The 19,430-nt window shown below is 42.4% G+C and overlaps 1 protein-coding gene across 1 annotated transcript in view; it reads right to left on the bottom strand.

Moving 5' to 3' along the window:
• The window catches only part of MACROD2 (mono-ADP ribosylhydrolase 2), a 773,797-nt gene that overhangs the window by 42,927 nt on the left and 711,440 nt on the right, over positions 1 to 19,430 (bottom strand). The window contains exon 9 of the mRNA XM_053461358.1: positions 3,455 to 3,536. Coding sequence (XP_053317333.1) covers positions 3,455 to 3,536 — 82 coding nt within the window. The remainder of the gene's footprint in view (positions 1 to 3,454; positions 3,537 to 19,430) is intronic.

The following is a 19,430-nucleotide window of genomic DNA, read 5'->3' as shown; positions in this document are numbered from 1 at the left end:
AAGAGATTTTTAGATCAGGGTGGTATATATAACACTTGCACTATTTACTGGAGGGCGAAATTGGACACTCCTGCTATACAATTTGTTATACTAATAGCCTCTTTTTACAAAACCAATTATTTCTTTAAATGCATTTTTTTAAAACAATTTTAGTAACCTAACCCTTTCACAAAAATGTGTAATATATCTGTTGTAGCCTTATATTCATGGTAAACGCATATGAGTCCATATTGCATAGGTTTTTCAGAAATTGGTTTGCTGGGTACATTTGGGACAGTTTAGCAGCCCTATTTCAAATTAGCCCCATAAAAAGTATTCAACTAGGGTAACTGATGCTTTTTAGGCAGCCCTGTCATTACTAATGCCTGCCAACGTTTGAGGAAACCTTATGTTTTTGCTTTTTGATTCATACATTGCAATGTTGCTTTGGATTTCTTGTGTCGCATAAGTGCAACTGCAGAAAAAATGCCAATTTATGATACCCAATGATCCCCTGAGCTGAAGCAAAGTTTTGGAGGAAATTTTAAATCCTATACTTCAAAACATCTTTTTAGTGCCTTTCTGTTTAGATAACCCAAATTTAATTCCCAATGTTCATGTGGTTAAAATTACTACTACAAATTATATTTGGCTACTTCTTCACATTAACCATTAAATGTGACAACATCAACCTAACATTAACCATATGATTGGGGAAAAGAAGGATTAAACAAAATAAATGTGTTCATTTTTGGTAATCAACAATTGTGTGGTACTCCTTAAAACTCCTTAAAAGCTGCCAATGCACAGACCAGGCAATCAGGACAATAAAATGTTGTGTCCTTCCTGTACTCTTCCTGTCATTTCATTTTTTTTTTTTTGATGTTGGGTTTGAATGGAAAATGTGCTGCCCCTTCTCGCAATTATTACTAATTAACTCCATCTGTGCAAAAATGTGGAGGATTGGCTATAGGCCAATCGATACCGACCTGGATCTTGTCACAGGAGCGACTTCTAGCGAAGACGTAACATGTACGTCATTGGTCCGCAATGGACATTTTCTGATGACGTACATGATACGTCTTGCAAACGAGTTAACATCTCCTCTACCTGCCTCTAGGGGAAGCAGAATGCAGAAGCATTCATCAGTACACTTCTTGCACAATTGTAGAATCAATGGATGTAGCACCAGCCAGTTATATTTACGCATGTACTCTGAACATGAATGTTTTGCTAGCATGTGACTTGCTGCCAACTAATGGTAGTGGTGCCAAGCAAACATGTTAAATATGCTCAGAAAGCAAATTGTTGTTAACATTTGGCCGTTTTACAAATTGCTCTCTTGGGTGATGAGGCCTCCTGGTGCGCTGTTGCTCAATTGGCAAACATCAGAGGTCTCTCTTGTGACTGGCCCATTTACAAGTGGCAACAGAGAAAGTGGTGGCAGAGGGGTAAATACATCACTGCTGTCAATCACAAGAAAATATTATTTGTTAATATTTTCCCTCATTAGACCACCCAAAACAATAATTTCCATGCAAATAAAATAAAAAAATCGATTCCAAATGTGCTATCATTATATCAATACACACGGCAGTAAGACACTTCTTTTTTGTTTTTGTGTGTAAAGTTGCTGTTTGAATTTATACAGGAATGGGCTTTTGTAGTTTTTCCAGCTGTATGAGTTTGTGCAACATAAGATTTCATATTCTCAAGAACCTCTTGGGGGCCGGTGCACATCTGTTTATGATTTGTTTATGATCTGTTTATGATCACAGGATGGAGCCAGAGAGCCTCTCTTACAGCTCTTCTTTACCTGATGAGATTTGAACCATAAGTCCTTACTTTTTCAATAACTCTGGGAGGAAATCTTTTTTTTTCTGTTTACCGTTACAGAATATTTTAAGGATTTTCTGACTCCCCTTAAATATTCTTCCAAAGCACTGAACAGTTATAGCAATCATTAAGACTTTTAGTCATCTATCTACTGGTATATTTTATGGAAAATGAACAGAATACCAGATCCTTCTAGGCCTTGCTTTGATTATATTTCCGCTCTTCCTTTAGCATAGTGAAAGCACCAAATGCTAGGCAACCAAGCAGTTCAAGACATAAATACAAACATAAATGTAGGGATTAAATGAATGTATACATTTTCAGACCTAAATCAATGTGTTGCTATGCTGTATCCTCCAATTAGAGAATTGGTCAAAACATGCTTAATACTGTAGTTTAATTATACGTTTGCGCTAAGTGAAGGTTAGATTAACTAGAAAGGATATTTCTCAATATTCAGAAAAATCTAAGCTGTGCTACACAATGTAACAGACATTACATTTTCATACATCAAAAAGGCTTGGAGAGCAGGAATTTCAACAGATTAAAATCTTAAATGAGTTATAATAAATGCCACTGCCAGCAACTTTTCACACAGTCATATCAAAGTACATAAGGAATGAATAAACAGCTCAGAACCATAGGACTGCCTTTAAAGGAGCAGTTTCCATTTAGACAAAACTTTAACTTCATCCTTTTACATGTTTAGCAAGCAAACTTTACCAGATCTGTCCTTTTATTCAATTTACCGGTGGTTTAATCACATTAAAGCAACACAGAACGATTTTTAGGATGCCAACCTCAGTGTCTGCTTTTGTGTCATGTGAATTAAGCAAGACTTTACTTAATTAAAAGGTTGATTCTGGCCATGTTGGATATTCAATAGTTTTAGGAATTATGTTTCTGATGCATCATTAATGTTCATAGCAGAACCGTAGCAAGGGTAAGGCATGTGAAGTGAGCGCAGGGACATGACACCATAACCCAGCGCTCAGCATTAATCTCTGTGTGGGGATTCATGTGTAAAGGCAGTGTATATGTATATGCGTGTTTATGGGCGGGTGTGTAAGGGTGATGTATGTGTTTATGTGTGTTATGGGCAAGTGTGTGCAAAGGCAAGGCAGTGTGCATGGGCAGTTGTGTGTAAGGGCAGTGTATGTGTAAATGTGTGTGTATGGACAGGTATGTGTGTAAGGGCAGTGTAAATAAAATAACCTCTAAAATATAGCGAGGGGCACAACAGATAACTGATATCTCTGTAAACTTAGTCTGTTATGAAGGTCTTAAAATGGGTTGATACAAGAGTATCTATTTCCTAGCACCTACATCAACGTTCATTGGTCTTAGCGCAAAAGAAGCAGTAATAGACGGTAAGTTCCTAGGAAGCTGCCTTTTTTTACCACACAATGTATCACAAGTAGTTTGAATACTGCATTTTAGCAATATACCCTGTACATTCTATATATATCAATTTTAAAAATAAAATATTAGCCTAGCAAAACAAATTAAAAGGGGTCATGGCAAGAAAATATTAAATACGATAAAGCATCCTTATGGCAATCAAGCATGGTGGTGAGGGAAACCAAACCTAGTTTTGCTTCTGTGACAAAATTCCCATTTCTACTATAGTTTGTTGTACCTTTCACAAAAACATCCACCAGTTTCTTCTTGTAGATTTTGAAATCGACATCCAAAAAGACACAAAAGATGATGCGATCCATCTGCAACCAAAAATACAAAGATATTAGTGAAGACATTAGCAAAACAGATATATTTTTTTTAATTCTAGGGGTGCATAATATTTTAACTCCCAAGATTTGCATTTTGCATTTCATACCATCCTATAAAAGAAACCATTAAAATAATGAGCATAATTACATGTAAAATAAATAACAATTACCTGACTGGCCAAGCAGTACTTCATATATTCTTTTATTTAAACTCTTGCTTACCGTGCGGTAAACAAATGTCTAATTATTTGTAGAATACTAATCAAATCATACTTAATACTTTCCAGAGAAACCTAACAAATAGGCAGAAAAACATAAGAAATTATTATTGTAAATACTGTGGGCTGGTATAAAGCTTTTTCGTTAATTTATGAAACAATATTTTTACATTTTCTCTAATGCTTCCGATACATATCCATAAAAAGATATGCAAAACTGCATTCAAAGGAAAATCAACATGAAATAAAAATGGAGTCAACATGAGCACATTGGAAATTAGTTTATTTGTCGTCAGTAAATTAAAGGAACAATCATGTATTTTCTTGTGAAAAACTGTTTGGCCCCATCCCTTTAGCGTTACAAGCCTGCAGAGCCTCCAAAGATTGCGTTAAAAGGCACTGTGTGCTCAGTTTAGTTGGGAGACCATTGTGAGAATTGGGTGGTCACAAAGGACCTCTCCAATCCGCCAGTTTCCGCAATGGTGGTCTGTGTCTAGCTAGCATACCCAAAGCCATGTGTCCTTCAGAGGGAGATGGCTAGGATTTGACATCATAACCAAGTGTTCAGCGTGAAAACATTTGCTGCAGAGTGGGTGGGGAACTGGCCTGGGTCAAGCATGAGCGCCAGCCAACCGAAATGTACCACTAGCTAAGATACCAATTCTTTACTAAACTCACCCACCCGAGAAGAATGCTTTGGGTATAAACATGAGGGTCAACCACTGCCAGAAGGCAGTAGTGGTTTAAAAGAAAGAGCAATATTTGTGCGTCCAAAGTGAACTCTTGTTCAGCTAAGAGACAGAGATCATTGAAATAAAGTTTTGTTTACTGGTCCCTGCCTTCTTTGGCTTTACTTTCTATTTTAAAAATAAAAATTGAGTTTTCTACACCAACACAACATTGACTAATTCAAGTTGACTTTACGTCAGGTCCAGAGTTCCCTACATTACATTTATTTATAAAGCTCCGGCAGATTCTGCAGCGCTGTTACAGTCAGTAGAACAATTTAGAAACACATACAATAACAAACTGGTGTGAAGGAGAAGAGGGCACTGCTCTTGTGAGCTTACAATCTAGTTGGTGATTGAGGGGGAAGTGAGACAATAGGAGAGGACGGCTTGGATGGGGATGAGTTAATCTGGTTCCGATGATGTGTTGAAGCTGTTGATTGTTCAGATGGCTTGATTATGATGATGGTTGAGAGTAATGGGAAGGAATATTGTAAGCTTCCCTGAACCTCAAATGGTCAATCCAGGTCCCCTCACAGTCCTGTTATGGCGGTGCACTTGCAGAACAGGCCACTTCCCTGGCCTCAAGTTATATGCACAACATGATCTACAGTGTGAATAGGCCTCATCCTTGACCTGGAGTACCTACAACTCTACGTGTATTGTAGTAATTGAACTGCAGGGGGGCAATATCCTATTTTCCTAGGAGCATCCTCATTGGTGGGGATCCTAGAAAGAACATACATGGCCAATCCTGCTCTAAGGGATTTATTCACCTGTAACCACTGGAAGAAGCCATCACCAGCAGTCCTATGCAAACTCCACTGACCCTTCGTTGATTATTGCCAAGTTGTAGTGTCTGTCTCTCTACAGTCACTATTACCCTCTTTGTCCTTGCTACAGTTTAATGCTTGCTCACTTTACCTTCTGGCTTCACATACCACACTTCTGATCTCAGTTCAGGCTAGAGCCTGCCCAAAGTGTTTGAAGTCCAGAACAGAAAGGCTACACACAACGGTAGCAAACACTAGATGTACTGCCTGTAAATGACACTGGGAAAACAAAAATTAAGGTACGCCAATGCAAAACTTTATGTAGAGTTTCCTCCCCTTCTGCTTCAAGAAACAATAACTTACCTTGCTAGGTAAGTGACCATAAATATGCCACTACCAAAAGGCGAGAGTTCCCTTTTAAAGTGTTCCACAGAACACAGTTGCTTATGCATTGTCATTGGTTTTAAACAATATTTAAATAGGAAACTCAGCAGAGCTTCTCTGACATGTTTTGAATAAAGAAACCATCAACAAAGATGGAAAAGTGCTTCTTAAAACATTTGGTTTGCTAATATATCCATCAAGACAAAAAAAATTCATTTTTCCCCCAGACACTCAGACTTGATAATGTCTTTCCCATCAATCATTTTCATTAGTAAGCCCTTGTCCCTGGAAGAAAGATGCACAGTGGAGCGTTTGAAATATCCGAAAATGACCTCCATTTTTCACAGTTACTAGTTATGTGACAGCTGACACAGCCAAGATAATCCTATGTTCAGCAAAATGAAAAACAAAAATGAACGCATTGTGATTAAAAACAATTTGTTACCTTGATGACAAATTGCCAATATGGTGACATCCTAAATACCAATGTTAAATACTTTATTACCATATCCAAAGCACATCTGAAAAGCAGTATAACATACTTATTGTTTATCAAAGTCAATAAAATGCATTGTTTTGGGTAATGATGCAAAAATATGAACACTCAGTCCAAAGAATAATTATGTTTCAACCAAATCTCTTCTACTGATGCAAAATGTGTTTTTTTTAAACGTTAGCACCTTATATATATACAGTACTGTGCAAAATTTTAGGCAAGTGTGAAAAAATGCTGTAAAGAAAGAATGCTTTCAAAAAATAGACCTGTTAATAGTTTTATTTTTACCATTTAAGAAAACGGAAAGTGAGACAAATCTAAATCAAATTAATATTTGGTGTAACATCACTTGTGCCTAAAAGAATTGATGCTGGTTTGAAGGCAATTTGCACAAAGTCAGGCATTTTGTAGGCACATATTTAGGTGTATGATAAAATAATTCTACCAAGCAGGTGCTAATGATCATCAATGTAATATGTCAATGATGGTTAGAAGGGAAGTAAGACATGTTGTGTCTTTCACCTGTAGCACTGTTTCCTTAAGCGGCCACTACATCTAAGGTCCTCAACACAGCCCGTGTTTTTGTGCTTCTTCAAAAGATCTTAGCCAGAACAACTGGAAACCCCTCTCTGCCTTGAAATATCTGCCAAGGAGACCTTATGTCTCCTTGCTGTGCTCCTCCAATCCGGGGAGAGGCCGTTAATTTGGCGGAAGTCCACTACAGGTTATGTCCGTGGAGATGCAGACAAAGATAGAAAATAAAAGGTAAAGGAGAGGAGATAAAAGATAAAGGAGAGGAGATAAAAGATAAAGGAGAGGAGATGAAAGAAAAAGGGTAGAAGAGAGAAGATGAAGAGCTAGAAGATGCTGATGCAGAATTGACTGCGGAAGTGGTCGGCAGAGAAGGTAGGGAAACATTTAGAGAGCATGAGAAAAAGAGTGAACAGGAATCAGAATGCGAGTGTGGGAGAGTGAATGTGGGCACTGGGCAACTAATTTCATTCCGGTATTAAAATTGCCCCCAGTTTTCATCTGAACCAAATAGGCAGGGTATGTAATTGACCGTCCTATTTGCACATGTGTACTTCAGATCATGCCCTTGAATTCTGGCTTTTTTCCACTGCTTTAATATACATCATGCATTATTAGATACAGAAGGCCTATCTGTCCCAAAACTATGAAACCTAGCACTAAAATTTATATTGGTTCAGGAACAGAAATACATTTGAATTTAAAAATCAAATATGTTCTATAAGACACACTTTCATTCACTCTTATTCCAGCAAGCTAAATTCCCCCGTTCCCCAGGTCAATCAACTCTTTCTATTAGAAGCATTCCCATATTTTGTGTTTGGGAAGTTTGCACAGACTGTATCATTTCTGTGCTTTATTCTCCCTTTATGGGTAGCAATATATTTCATTACTTTCTAGATAAACTGCATATATTAGAATATTGTGAGTTTTATTTTCATCCACAGCCAGAGGTTATACAAAGAAAACTGCCAGTTGTCTTTTTTCGTTAAACATTAGGGATATGAAAAGCAAGTTAACAGCATGTATTTTAATGAATAGTTAATACAGAGTAGTTTTGCATAAAGAATGCTAATAACTTCACAACTTGTCATTTAGTTGCAGGCACCACAGTCAAGTTATTTTCTTCCATTCTAATTGCTGTTCCACCAGAATTATCACATTTTAGTTATTCTAACCTAGATATTCAGAAAGACTAAATAGCAATTGCAGACTAAAGCGGCATTCTTCTAACACATCTACCAAGACGCTGTCTAAAGGAACAAACAGAGAAAAAATTATGTATTCAGCAACATCTAATGAGAATATGTGAATAACAATACCCAGCCATGTGTCTCCTGAAAATTATATTCACTCCTGCTTAATAGATAAGAAATTAAGCAGATCTGCACTGTTTTGTTCATACGTATGATTTGGAGTGTTCTTGTCTTGGCTGTTTTCAGAGATATTTTGGCTTTTATTCAGTGAACTATGAAATTTAACTGATTTGTTGCGAGGTGAAATATTTCAACTCAATGATTTAACTAAGCAATTATGAATGGGCAAATTAAACAACTTTCTCCTGCTACATGAACCGAATCTCACCGACTAACCTGTGCAGGGCCAAGAGGGCCAAGTCAGCTCTTCCTGCAATAGAGGCCAACCTGGACGGCCCTTCATTTACGTTGAGGAGTAATGTTTCAACTCCCAGGAGAGAATACTCTTTATGATCAAAATACCCATAAGGGACTCACCGCATCATAATGTGGGAGATCAGATACCACCAGTAAACCATAATGTTTTGATCCAAGCTGGAGCCAAACAACACAAGGTTGCCAAAACTCATCCAGTGTTCTCAACCCCATGAAGGCACTCAAAATGACTATGAAGATGGGAATGGGCTACTAATTATTCTTTATGAAAATGATTTACTAACAACAAAAATAATATCATGGGCAAGATTGCAACTTTTAGTTCAGAAATATAGTTTTCGATACACACTCACAAGTAACATAAAGTACCAAAAGAAGTTCACTCCCTATTAATGCCTCCACTATCTGTCTATTGCTCCCTTTCACCTGCAGATTCCAAAATTGGAAGTTTTAATTGTTCTTGCGGGTCAACCTCATTAAGGATGAGAATATATTCGGAGAGATACATGTTCATAGCCCGAATTTGTGGGGCTCTCAATCTGCAGCTTTTTATAAGAGAGAGGAGGGGTGTGGTCAAGACAGATGGGCGGGGCTACATATAAATATGGGTAGAACAAGCCCCATAATCCCCTTAAAAATGGCAGGGAGCTGTGAGGAAAGTGGGTGTGGCTGTTCTTCTGCTTGGACATTAATCCACTCTGATTGCCAGAACCTCCTGAAGAAATCTGGAGAGATCTCTGATACGGATATGTTTTTTCTGAAAGTATCACACACATTAATGCATGAGCTGCATGGACTTAAATGTATTATTATATTTATGTATTCTTTATTTGAAAAGCAGATTTCAAATATAAATTACTTATTAAAAGCACTCAAACTACAATTTCAGCATAACAGAAAAAAAAGCATTAGAAAAGTCAATCATCAGTTCAGTTTTACTCTTTCATTTCACAAGAAACATCTGCAGAGGTGGTGCTCTTATGAAAACTTAATAAATGCTCTTTTATGCGTCAGGGAAATTAATATACTAGAAAGAAAAGAAGGTCCCTGCTGCCCTTATTGTTAGTAAGGTGCACAATAGAGAAATCTCTATTCTCAGAAACAACAGGTTATTTGTTTGATGTTCAGTATTATTTAACATCTCATTAGCATTGATATAAAACCCTAAATAGTATATAATCTTATTTACATATGTGGGTTCTATACTCCAGCATACTAGTTTGAAAATATAAACATACTTTATTGTAAAATTTTTATCCTCAGCTACCTTGTTTGGACTACATTATTTCAAGGAATGTGGGTTATTATCCTGAAACAATGGTAGGTAGCAAAAAAAATACATGTTTTCCAATGCTTTTAATGTATGTCAATACTTTTGCTATTAAGAATAGAATTATTTCCTACTACAGAAAAAAAGATGACATATTGCTTTAATTTACTTTGAATGCTCATATACAACCTTCTAATCAATATTTTAACATTTTTTTTTTATTCCAAACGCATTCAAATTTACACACTATAAGAAGTATTCTAAGACAATAATTAGCATACTTTTGTTAATATAGTGACAAGGCACGGAATAATAATTAATAGGAAGAGAAGTGGGGTCTATATTGTAGGAAGAAATGCTCTCTCCTTATTCATAAAAAAAAAAGATTCCAGTATGTTTACAACATTAGTGATGAGGCAATGTTTGTTCAGTACTAAAATGCTATATGCCTTGAATGAATGCATATTAAGAAACCCTCCGGGCTAGACCCAGAGTCACCGGGTAGAGGGGTGCTTCCCTGGGTCATTTTCGTCTACCTCCGGGTGCGAGAGTGGACATGACCAAATGCCCCCTTCCCCTCCTACCCTGAGTCCCTAAAGGCTTTCTGTAGGTAGCCTTGTCCCATCTGAAGCCACTCTCCCAAAAAAGGGAGAGCTCTCGGTAGCCTAACTTGGGCAGTTCCCAGGTATGTACATGTGCAGATGTAATACTTGTAAAACCTGCTACACAAACACGCATGCATTATTTTGAAGAATTGTAATGTTTCTAATTTGATTTGTAATAAGTATAATTGGCACCTGAACCTCTTAATATGATGCCATTTAATACTTTGATTGTATGCACCATGTCAGGAGAAGGGGAAAAAAGTTAAATAACCTAAAATGATTTATAAGAAATAATAATAAATTCACAACAGCAAAATGTTCTGGCATTTTACTGAAAGTTGCTGTCGATTCTTTGGTAATCCTAGAAAATCCATCTTTTAACGTTCCAGCTGTAAAAGCAGAATTAGGTCTAGAGACGTTTGATACCATCTCCTGCTTTTATTGAGGGCTATGTTTGTGTCACCTGTCAGCAGTTCTGTTGTATAATGTATGCTTTTGTAAGCTTTTTTCTGAAGAGTTACTTGTGTACTAACATGTGCATTGCTAATTATTCACTAATGAAGCAACACTAATGAAGCAACACTTGGGGTGCATGTAACTGGTTACCAATTTACAAAAGTACAACCCACTACGGAGAAAAAAAACAACTGTCCACAAACATGTTGGTATGTGCAGAAGGCTGGCTTTGATGGGCCAATTGCTTTACAACCTGGCTTGGGCACAACTGGCCAAAAGTCAGTTGATACAAGGGCAGTGGCGAAACTACCGGGGTCGCAGGGGTTTGCGACTTCTACCGGGCCCTGGAGTTCTGCCAGTCAGGCGGGCCGAGCGGTTGCTGAAGACGACCGCTCGGCACCTCTTGGGCCCCCTTGACTGACAGAAATCCAGGATTCCTCTGCTCCCAGCCGCTGCTGCCGCCGCCGCTGCTGCCGCCGCCGCTGCTGCCGCCGCCTGCCTCAGCGCTGCCTAGAGTGCAGTGTTGGGAGCGTGAGGTGTTTGTCTCGGGTGCCGGCGCTTCACGCTGAGCGCCGGCATATGACGTCATATGCCGGCACTCAGCAGTGAAGCGCCGGCACCCGAGACAAACGCCTCACGTTCCCAACACAGGAGTTGACGGTAAGTGACCTACAAAGGGGGGTAGGGAGGGAGTGGGTAGATCGTGAGAAGGGGGTGTAAGGAGGGATAGGGTAGATCATGAGAAGGGGGGTAGGGAGGGAGAGGGAAGATCGTGAGAAGGGGGGATAGGGAGGGAGAGGGGAGATAGTGAGAAGAGGGGGTAGGGAGGGAGAGGGTAGATCGTGAGAAAGGGATAGATGGGTTGGGGGGGCCCTTAACAGATTCTCACACCGGGGCCCTGAGGTTTCTAGTTATGCTCCTGTACAAGGGGATAAAGAAAGGCTTATCATATCACCTAGAGGTGTAGTCAAATAAAGATAAATGTCAGTATCATTTGCACTATACAATATGAAGGTCCAAACCCAAGTGAGCGTCATGCCTTGTGCCTGAGTTTCCTAACCTTTTTCGAGACGCTTTTTCAGGCTTCTTGGTAGAAACAAACAAATTCAAAAGCACTAAAGCAGTGATTTATTCTGACCAGCCATACGAAACCAATGCTAGTATATGTATCATGGTCATCTGAACTCAATAGCTCATGCCAAGGTGAGTGTCCTGCCGAGGTCTTTTTAATAACATAACCACAAGCTAAGTCATATACTCGAAACCTAACTCTCTTAGCCATAAAATACCCATTCTTTCTAATCTAAAACCCATCCACTCTTTCTCTTATTCTTAAACAATAATGTTAACTCCTCGCAGTTCTGTTGCTCCCTATAATCATATCATTTTAGAATGATTAATATTTTAGAATAAAACATATATATATATATAATTAAACATCACATATTTATAACAAAAAAACAAATAGTTCATAGCTTGATCCATATTAGTAGAAGCAGAAACAAGTTAAAGTTCAAGAAACAATAAATAAATTGAGAAAAATAAACACACAATCTTTCCCTGTCTTGTGGATGTTATTATTACTCTGCCTATGGACAAACGATTACTGCAATTTTATACCTCATTGGAGTTTAAGCTATTTATTAGGCAGTCAAACAGTCATAAAATCCTAAAATTAGTGTAATTTTGGTGCTGAAAAATTGTTTCAGTCAAGCAGTAAAACAGAAGAGGTATTAACTGGGTTTATAAAATAAACTATGTTTTATTGGCTCAAGGCTGTGGATTTATCACATTCACACAACAGTAAAATCTCTTTAAAACAATGAGACAATAAGCCTCTGATTCAAATTGTTTTTCTAGAATTAATTAACCATTGAGAACTTTTTACAATGAATGTCTTCTGTCTTGTGTAACCTCCCGGATGTCTTTTCTGATATATGTAAGTATCGTTTATATATAATATATAATATTATATATATATATATATATATATATATATATATATATATATATACTTCCTGCTCTGTGTATTTGCTGAAGCAGTCTTGAAGGTAACTATTGTTGTTGAGAGAGCGGTAGATAAGTGGAACCACGCCAGGTTGAAGCCCGGCAGGGTTAAAATATAGCTGCAACATTTTTGATATTTTGGACATTTTCTGCGTCTTTGTTTTATTGCTGGGACCTTTATATATTTTTGATTTCCGTGCCTGGAACTTTACTTGTGGGTGTAGGATGCTGAAAATGATAATGTAAGATATTTTATACGTAATAAATTTATTTTTTAAGATTTAAGATTATATCTGCTGATTTTTTATATTCATATCCTTTGTGTGCCAGCCTTGGGGAAGAATAAGAAAACACCTTTATTATGACTGGCCTGTTTATCTCTATACGCATGTGAGTGCATTATTGCACAGCCCTATAACTCTGAACATTACTGTATTATGTCATGCATATTTTTTGCTCTCTCTTTTTAACATTCATATTAATTGGAATTTTGACTGCACCATCATAATATATTATTTAAGGTTGTGAATCATTCTGACACAGGGATCTAGAAAAGGAAGTCCCACCAAAAGCTCCGCCATTTTGGAGGAAGGCTTATCTGGCGGAGCTATCAGTTCACTTTGGCGGAGGTTTCCCAGGAGGTCATGTCCGCAGAAGAGAGAGAAAACATGCAAGACACGGAGGAGGAGCTGCGAAACACGGAAGCGGAAGTGGTTGGCTGACAGGCACCGACTTGCACCTGTGGTGTGAAGGGAGGAGGAGCCCAATATGCAGGGGAGACTATAAATCAAAAGTCAGAGTCCATAGGAAAACCGAGGTCAAAGTTCAGACAGTAATCAACAAGCGAGGTCAATGGGCAATCCGAGGTTAAAGTTCAGGCAGCAATCAGCAAGCGAGGTCAGTAGGGAATCCAAGGTCAAAGTTCAGGCAGCAATCAGCAAGCGAGGTCAGTAGGGAATCCAAGGTCAAAGTTCAGGCAGCAATCCGTAAGCAAGGTCAGTAGGTAATCCGAGGTCAAGTTCAGGAAGGTCAAGATCAGGAAACAATCAAACAGGCAAGGTAAATAGGTCACTATAGGAACAGGAGCAGGAGCACAGAACTGAAGACACTCTGTAATGCACTGAGCGTCTCAGAATATCTGAGCACTGACATGTTGGTGTTCAGGTGTTTTATAGGGGTTTCAGGCGTGACGTCACGCGTCACGCCTACAGACCCGCCCACAGTACAATCCCTCATACAGTTCAATGAGGGAGCCGGTGCTGAGAGCACCGCCCCTCCTGTATAAAAAGTCTCCGTCCCGCCCCCTCTGTCTCTTTCCCCACGGACTGCAGAGGGAGGTGGTTTCGGAGCAGCATGCTGCAGCACCACCCCCCACCACGGCGTTCCTGCAGCCGCGGCACCCGCGAACCTCGCTCCCTGCGAGGACACGAGGAGAGGAGCTCCGGGGGACACAGCCCGCGAAGGACGCCGGCAACGGACGGATGGACGCCCTGCCGTTCGTCGGCGTCTTCCCTGTTGGAGGCGGGCAGCGGGTGCAGGCTGCTGCCGGCAGGTACGTGCCTGACAGGACCCCCTCCCCAGGCGAGCCCTCCGGGGGCGCCCAAGGCGAGGACGATCAGGATGGTGACGATGAAAGGAACGGAGTCTGGCAGGGGCGTGAATGTTATCCACTGGTTCCCAGGAACGGTCTGCCACCCCGTACCCTTTCCAGTGGATGAGGTACTCAAGACGGCCGCGTCGGATCCGGGAGTCAAGAATGTGTTGGACCTCATATTCCGTTTCGCCAGCCACTTCAATGGGTTGAGGAGGTAGAGGATCCGTAGAGGGATGAGCAGGAGGCACCCATGGCTTGACTAATGACACGTGAAACACAGGGTGAATACGAAAGGTCTGAGGCAGTTGGAGACGAACTGCCGCAGAACCAACCATAGAAATGACAGAAAAAGGTCCTAGGAACCGGGGACCAAGTTTCTTGGTGGGGCAGGATAGGCGTAGGTGAGAGGTTGAAAGCCAGACTTTGTCTCCTGGTTGATAGCAGGGAGCTGGTGAGCGAAGTCGGTCGGCATAGCTTTTATACCCTCTTTGTGCCCTGATGAGATTGTGTTCAATGAAACGAAACGATTGAAGGAGCCGCCGGAGTCTTGTGGCAGCCTCAGGCACAGAGTCCGACACAGGGGAATCAGGTAACGAGGAAGGATGGAAACCGTAGTTGGCAAAAAATGGAGAATACCCAGTAGACCTCTGTATTTGGTTGTTGTATGCATACTCAGCGGTAGGCAGCAGCTGGTACCAGTCATCCTGTAGGTGCGTTACGAAGCAGCGCAAGTACTGTTCGAGTATTTGGTTAACCCTCTCGGTCTGACCGTTGCTCTGTGGATGGAACGAGGAGGAGAGCTTGGGCTGTATATTGAGTCCTTGACAGAAAGCACGCCAGAAACGGGAGGTGAACTGCGTGCCTCGATCGGACGTGATGGTGTTGGGAAGCCCATGTAAACGGAAGACTTCTCTCAGGAACAAGTTGGCAGTCTCCGTGGAGGTGGGTAAGCCCTTGGCAGGTATGAAGTGGGCCATCTTGGAGAAACGGTCCACTATCACCAGGATAGTGGTGTATCCTTGTGAAGTAGGCAACTCAACAATGAAGTCCATCGCCACGTCAGTCCATGGTTGTTTGGGAACTGGAAGAGGGTGTAGGAGTCCAGCTGGGTGTTGTCGAGAAGGCTTAGTGCTAGCACACACTTGACACGCGGACACGTATGCTGTAACATCCTTACGCAGAGCTGGCCACCAGAACAAGCGTTTGATGAGATCTTCTGTTTTCTTGGTTCCACCATGACCGGTCGTTAGTGTCGCGTGATGGAGCCGTAGAATCTCAGGACGAACAGGCGGCGGTACGAAGACCCTTCCATGAAAGAAGAGTAGACCGTCACGGCGTGTGAGCCTTGGAGTGGTAGGGGTTCTTTCAGGAGTGCTAAAATACCGGAGCTTCTCCCATACTGATTGTGAGGTTGCTAGGAAATGGCCACTCTGAAGGATAGTCTCTTCCGTGCCTCTTGCATTCTGGTTATTGTCCATTATGCGTGAAAGAGCGTCTGCTTTGCCATTCCTAGAACCAGGACGGTAAGTTATAGTTAGAAGGAAACGGCTGAAGAACAATGCCCAACGAGCCTGTCTGGGTTTCAATCGCTTGGCGGTGCGTAGGTATTCCAAATTCCGGTGATCAGTGTAGACCAGAATTGGATGAGCAGCACCCTCCAAATGGTGCCGCCACTCCTCAAGAGCAGATTTCAGGGCAAGTAACTCTCGGTCACCGACATCATAGTTTCTTTCAGAGGGAGTTAACTTCTTGGAGAAAAAGGCAACCGGGTGTAGGATGTCCAGTGCGCCTTGTCTTTGAGACAGAATGGCCCCTATGGCGGATTCAGAGGCATCTACTTCTAAGACATATGGTTTTGCTGGGTCAGGAAACGCAAGAATGGGAGCAGTGGTGAAAAGACGTTTCAAGAGGTCGAAGGTGTTTTGGGCTTGCTGTGACCACACAAACCGGCTGTCCTTCTTAGTTAATGCGGTAAGCGGCTGGACTATCTTGGAGAAGTCCCTTATGAATTTACGGTAAAAGTTCGCAAATCCTAGGAAGCGTTGTACCTCTTTCTTATTGGTAGGACAGGTCCACTCAGTAATTGCTCTTATTTTCTTGTCATCCATCCGCAGCCCTTGGGGAGTTAGGAGGAATCCGAGGAAGTCCACTGTGGTTGTCTCAAACGCACATTTCTCAAGCTTTGCATACAGATTGTGTTCACGCAACCGAGTGAGAACTTTTTTCATGTGGAGACGATGTTCTTCAAGAGTTTCAGAATAGACCAGGATGTCATCTAGATATATCACCACAAATACATCCAAATAGTCACGGAACACGTCATTCAGAAAGTGTTGGAACGTAGCAGGAGCATTGCAAAGCCCGAATGGCATCACAGTGTACTCGAAATGCCCGTACCGAGTCCTAAAGGCTGTCTTCCATTCGTCCCCCTTTCTTATCCGGACCAAGTTGTAGGCCCCACGAAGATCCAATTTAGAGTAGATGTGGGCGGTGCTGAGACGGTCTAGCAATTCAGGTATTAAGGGCAGTGGGTATCGGTTTTTTCGTGTGATTTCGTTGAGAGCCCGATAATCGATACAGGGTCTTAGCCCCCCATCTTTCTTTCCGACAAAAAACAGTCCTGCTCCAGCCGGAGATGTGGATGGTCGTATGAATCCCTTTTTGAGAGCGTCATCTATGTATTCTTTTAGGACTTTCAGTTCCGGTCCTGACAGAGGGTAAATGCGCCCATACGGTATAGGTGCTCCAGGGAGCAGATCAATGGGGCAGTCATAACTGCGATGAGGTGGAAGCTTGTCAGCCCCTTTCTTTTCGAAGACGTCAGAAAATGAACAGTACACCAAAGGAAGACAAACAGGCGTTTTATTACATGGCAACAAATCCAGAGAAAACAACCGACCCAATGGTGGCTCTTGTGGTAGAAGGCAGGCGTTCAGACAGAAGTGAGAGGAGAAGGTGAGGGTCCCAGTCTCCCAGTTGATGTGTGGATTGTGTTGTCTCAACCATGGCAGTCCTAGGATGACTGGAAACAATGGTGACTGTACCAGATCAAAACTAATCTGCTCGTGGTGTCTGGTACCAAGGTGCATCAAAAGAGGTACAGTCTCTTGGGTCACGGGTCCAGAGGCCAATGGGTTGCCGTCTACCTGGTGTATGAGAAGCGCAGTTGTTTTGGTGTGACGGGGTATGTGGTGTCTTGAGGCAAAAACAGTGTCCATGAAGTTACCACTGGCTCCTGAATCCACCATGGCCATGGTGGTTATGGAAGAATCAGTCCACTGCAGGAGAAGAGAGATGGATAAGTGAGGGGCTGAACGGGAAACAGTAGGAGGTACAGCAGTGTGGATGGACAACAGCTCACCTCTTGACTTGTTAGGTCTCTCCGGGCATTCACGGAGTACATGTCCAGCTTTGCCGCAGTAAAGACACAAGTGCAATGTTCTTCTTCTGGAGCGTTCCACCGCAGAGAGGGGACCTCTGAAGAGTCCTATCTGCATGGGTTCCTCGGTTGTCTGTGCGGTGGTTGATGATGGTTGATGAACAGGGGGTTGGTACACACGGCGCCTAGGAGGACTAGTCCCCATGGACCGTTCCTGTCTGCGTTCACGTAGCCGACGATCAATCTGGATGGATAAGTCAACTAGGGCCTCTAGTGATGATGGAACACCAGTGCGCGCCAATTCGTCCTTCAGAGCCTCAGACAGACCCAAACGGAACTGGTCCAGTAAAGCAGCCTCATTCCAGGCGGTCTCAACTGCTGCTTGACGAAACTCTGTGACGTACTCTTCCACTGGTCTTCTTCCTTGTCGGAGATGACGTAAGGTATTCTGGGCTGTAGCTGCTCTGAGAGGGTCATCATATATTTTCCCCATAGCATGGTGGAAAGAAGACCAGGACTCTAAAACAGGATCATTGACTCGTAAGAGATGATGAGCCCACTGTTGTGGTTCACCTGTCAGTAACGTAATCACGGTGTGTACCCTAATACGGTCTGATGCATAAGTCCGTGGCTTGAGGGTGAACATCACTTGACAAGCAGTAATGAAAGTACGGTATTGGGACCTGTCACCAGAGAATTTATCTGGTAGTGCAATGTGGGGTTCAAGTGCTGTGGCCCCCTCCAATACAGCAGAAGGAGGCGTCTCTACAGGCAACGGACTGGCAGGCCTTCGACCTGAGCGTATCTCCTGTAGTTGAAGCTGTACGTCCGCTTGCCCGGCCTGGAGTTCCCCCACGGTCCTATTCAGGGATGTGACCTGGTGGACCAAGGAGGTGATAGCATCAGTTAACCCTGCGGACTCCATGGTTTTGGCTCAGATATTATGACAGGCACCGACTTGCACCTGTGGTGTGAAGGGAGGAGGAGCCCAATATGCAGGGGAGACTATAAATCAAAAGTCAGAGTCCATAGGAAAACCGAGGTCAAAGTTCAGACAGTAATCAACAAGCGAGGTCAATGGGCAATCCGAGGTTAAAGTTCAGGCAGCAATCAGCAAGCGAGGTCAGTAGGGAATCCAAGGTCAAAGTTCAGGCAGCAATCAGCAAGCGAGGTCAGTAGGGAATCCAAGGTCAAAGTTCAGGCAGCAATCCGTAAGCAAGGTCAGTAGGTAATCCGAGGTCAAGTTCAGGAAGGTCAAGATCAGGAAACAATCAAACAGGCAAGGTAAATAGGTCACTATAGGAACAGGAGCAGGAGCACAGAACTGAAGACACTCTGTAATGCACTGAGCGTCTCAGAATATCTGAGCACTGACATGTTGGTGTTCAGGTGTTTTATAGGGGTTTCAGGCGTGACGTCACGCGTCACGCCTACAGACCCGCCCACAGTACAATCCCTCATACAGTTCAATGAGGGAGCCGGTGCTGAGAGCACCGCCCCTCCTGTATAAAAAGTCTCCGTCCCGCCCCCTCTGTCTCTTTCCCCACGGACTGCAGAGGGAGGTGGTTTCGGAGCAGCATGCTGCAGCACCACCCCCCACCACGGCGTTCCTGCAGCCGCGGCACCCGCGAACCTCGCTCCCTGCGAGGACACGAGGAGAGGAGCTCCGGGGGACACAGCCCGCGAAGGACGCCGGCAACGGACGGATGGACGCCCTGCCGTTCGTCGGCGTCTTCCCTGTCGGAGGCGGGCAGCGGGTGCAGGCTGCTGCCGGCAGGTACGTGCCTGACATTGGCAGAGAACGTTGGGAGAC

The sequence above is a fragment of the Spea bombifrons genome, chromosome 3 (genome assembly GCF_027358695.1).
Source record: "Spea bombifrons isolate aSpeBom1 chromosome 3, aSpeBom1.2.pri, whole genome shotgun sequence".
Classification (NCBI taxonomy): domain Eukaryota; kingdom Metazoa; phylum Chordata; class Amphibia; order Anura; family Pelobatidae; genus Spea; species Spea bombifrons.
The sequence above is the reverse complement of the archived record's forward strand: the minus strand, read 5'-3'. Positions and strand labels throughout refer to the sequence as shown.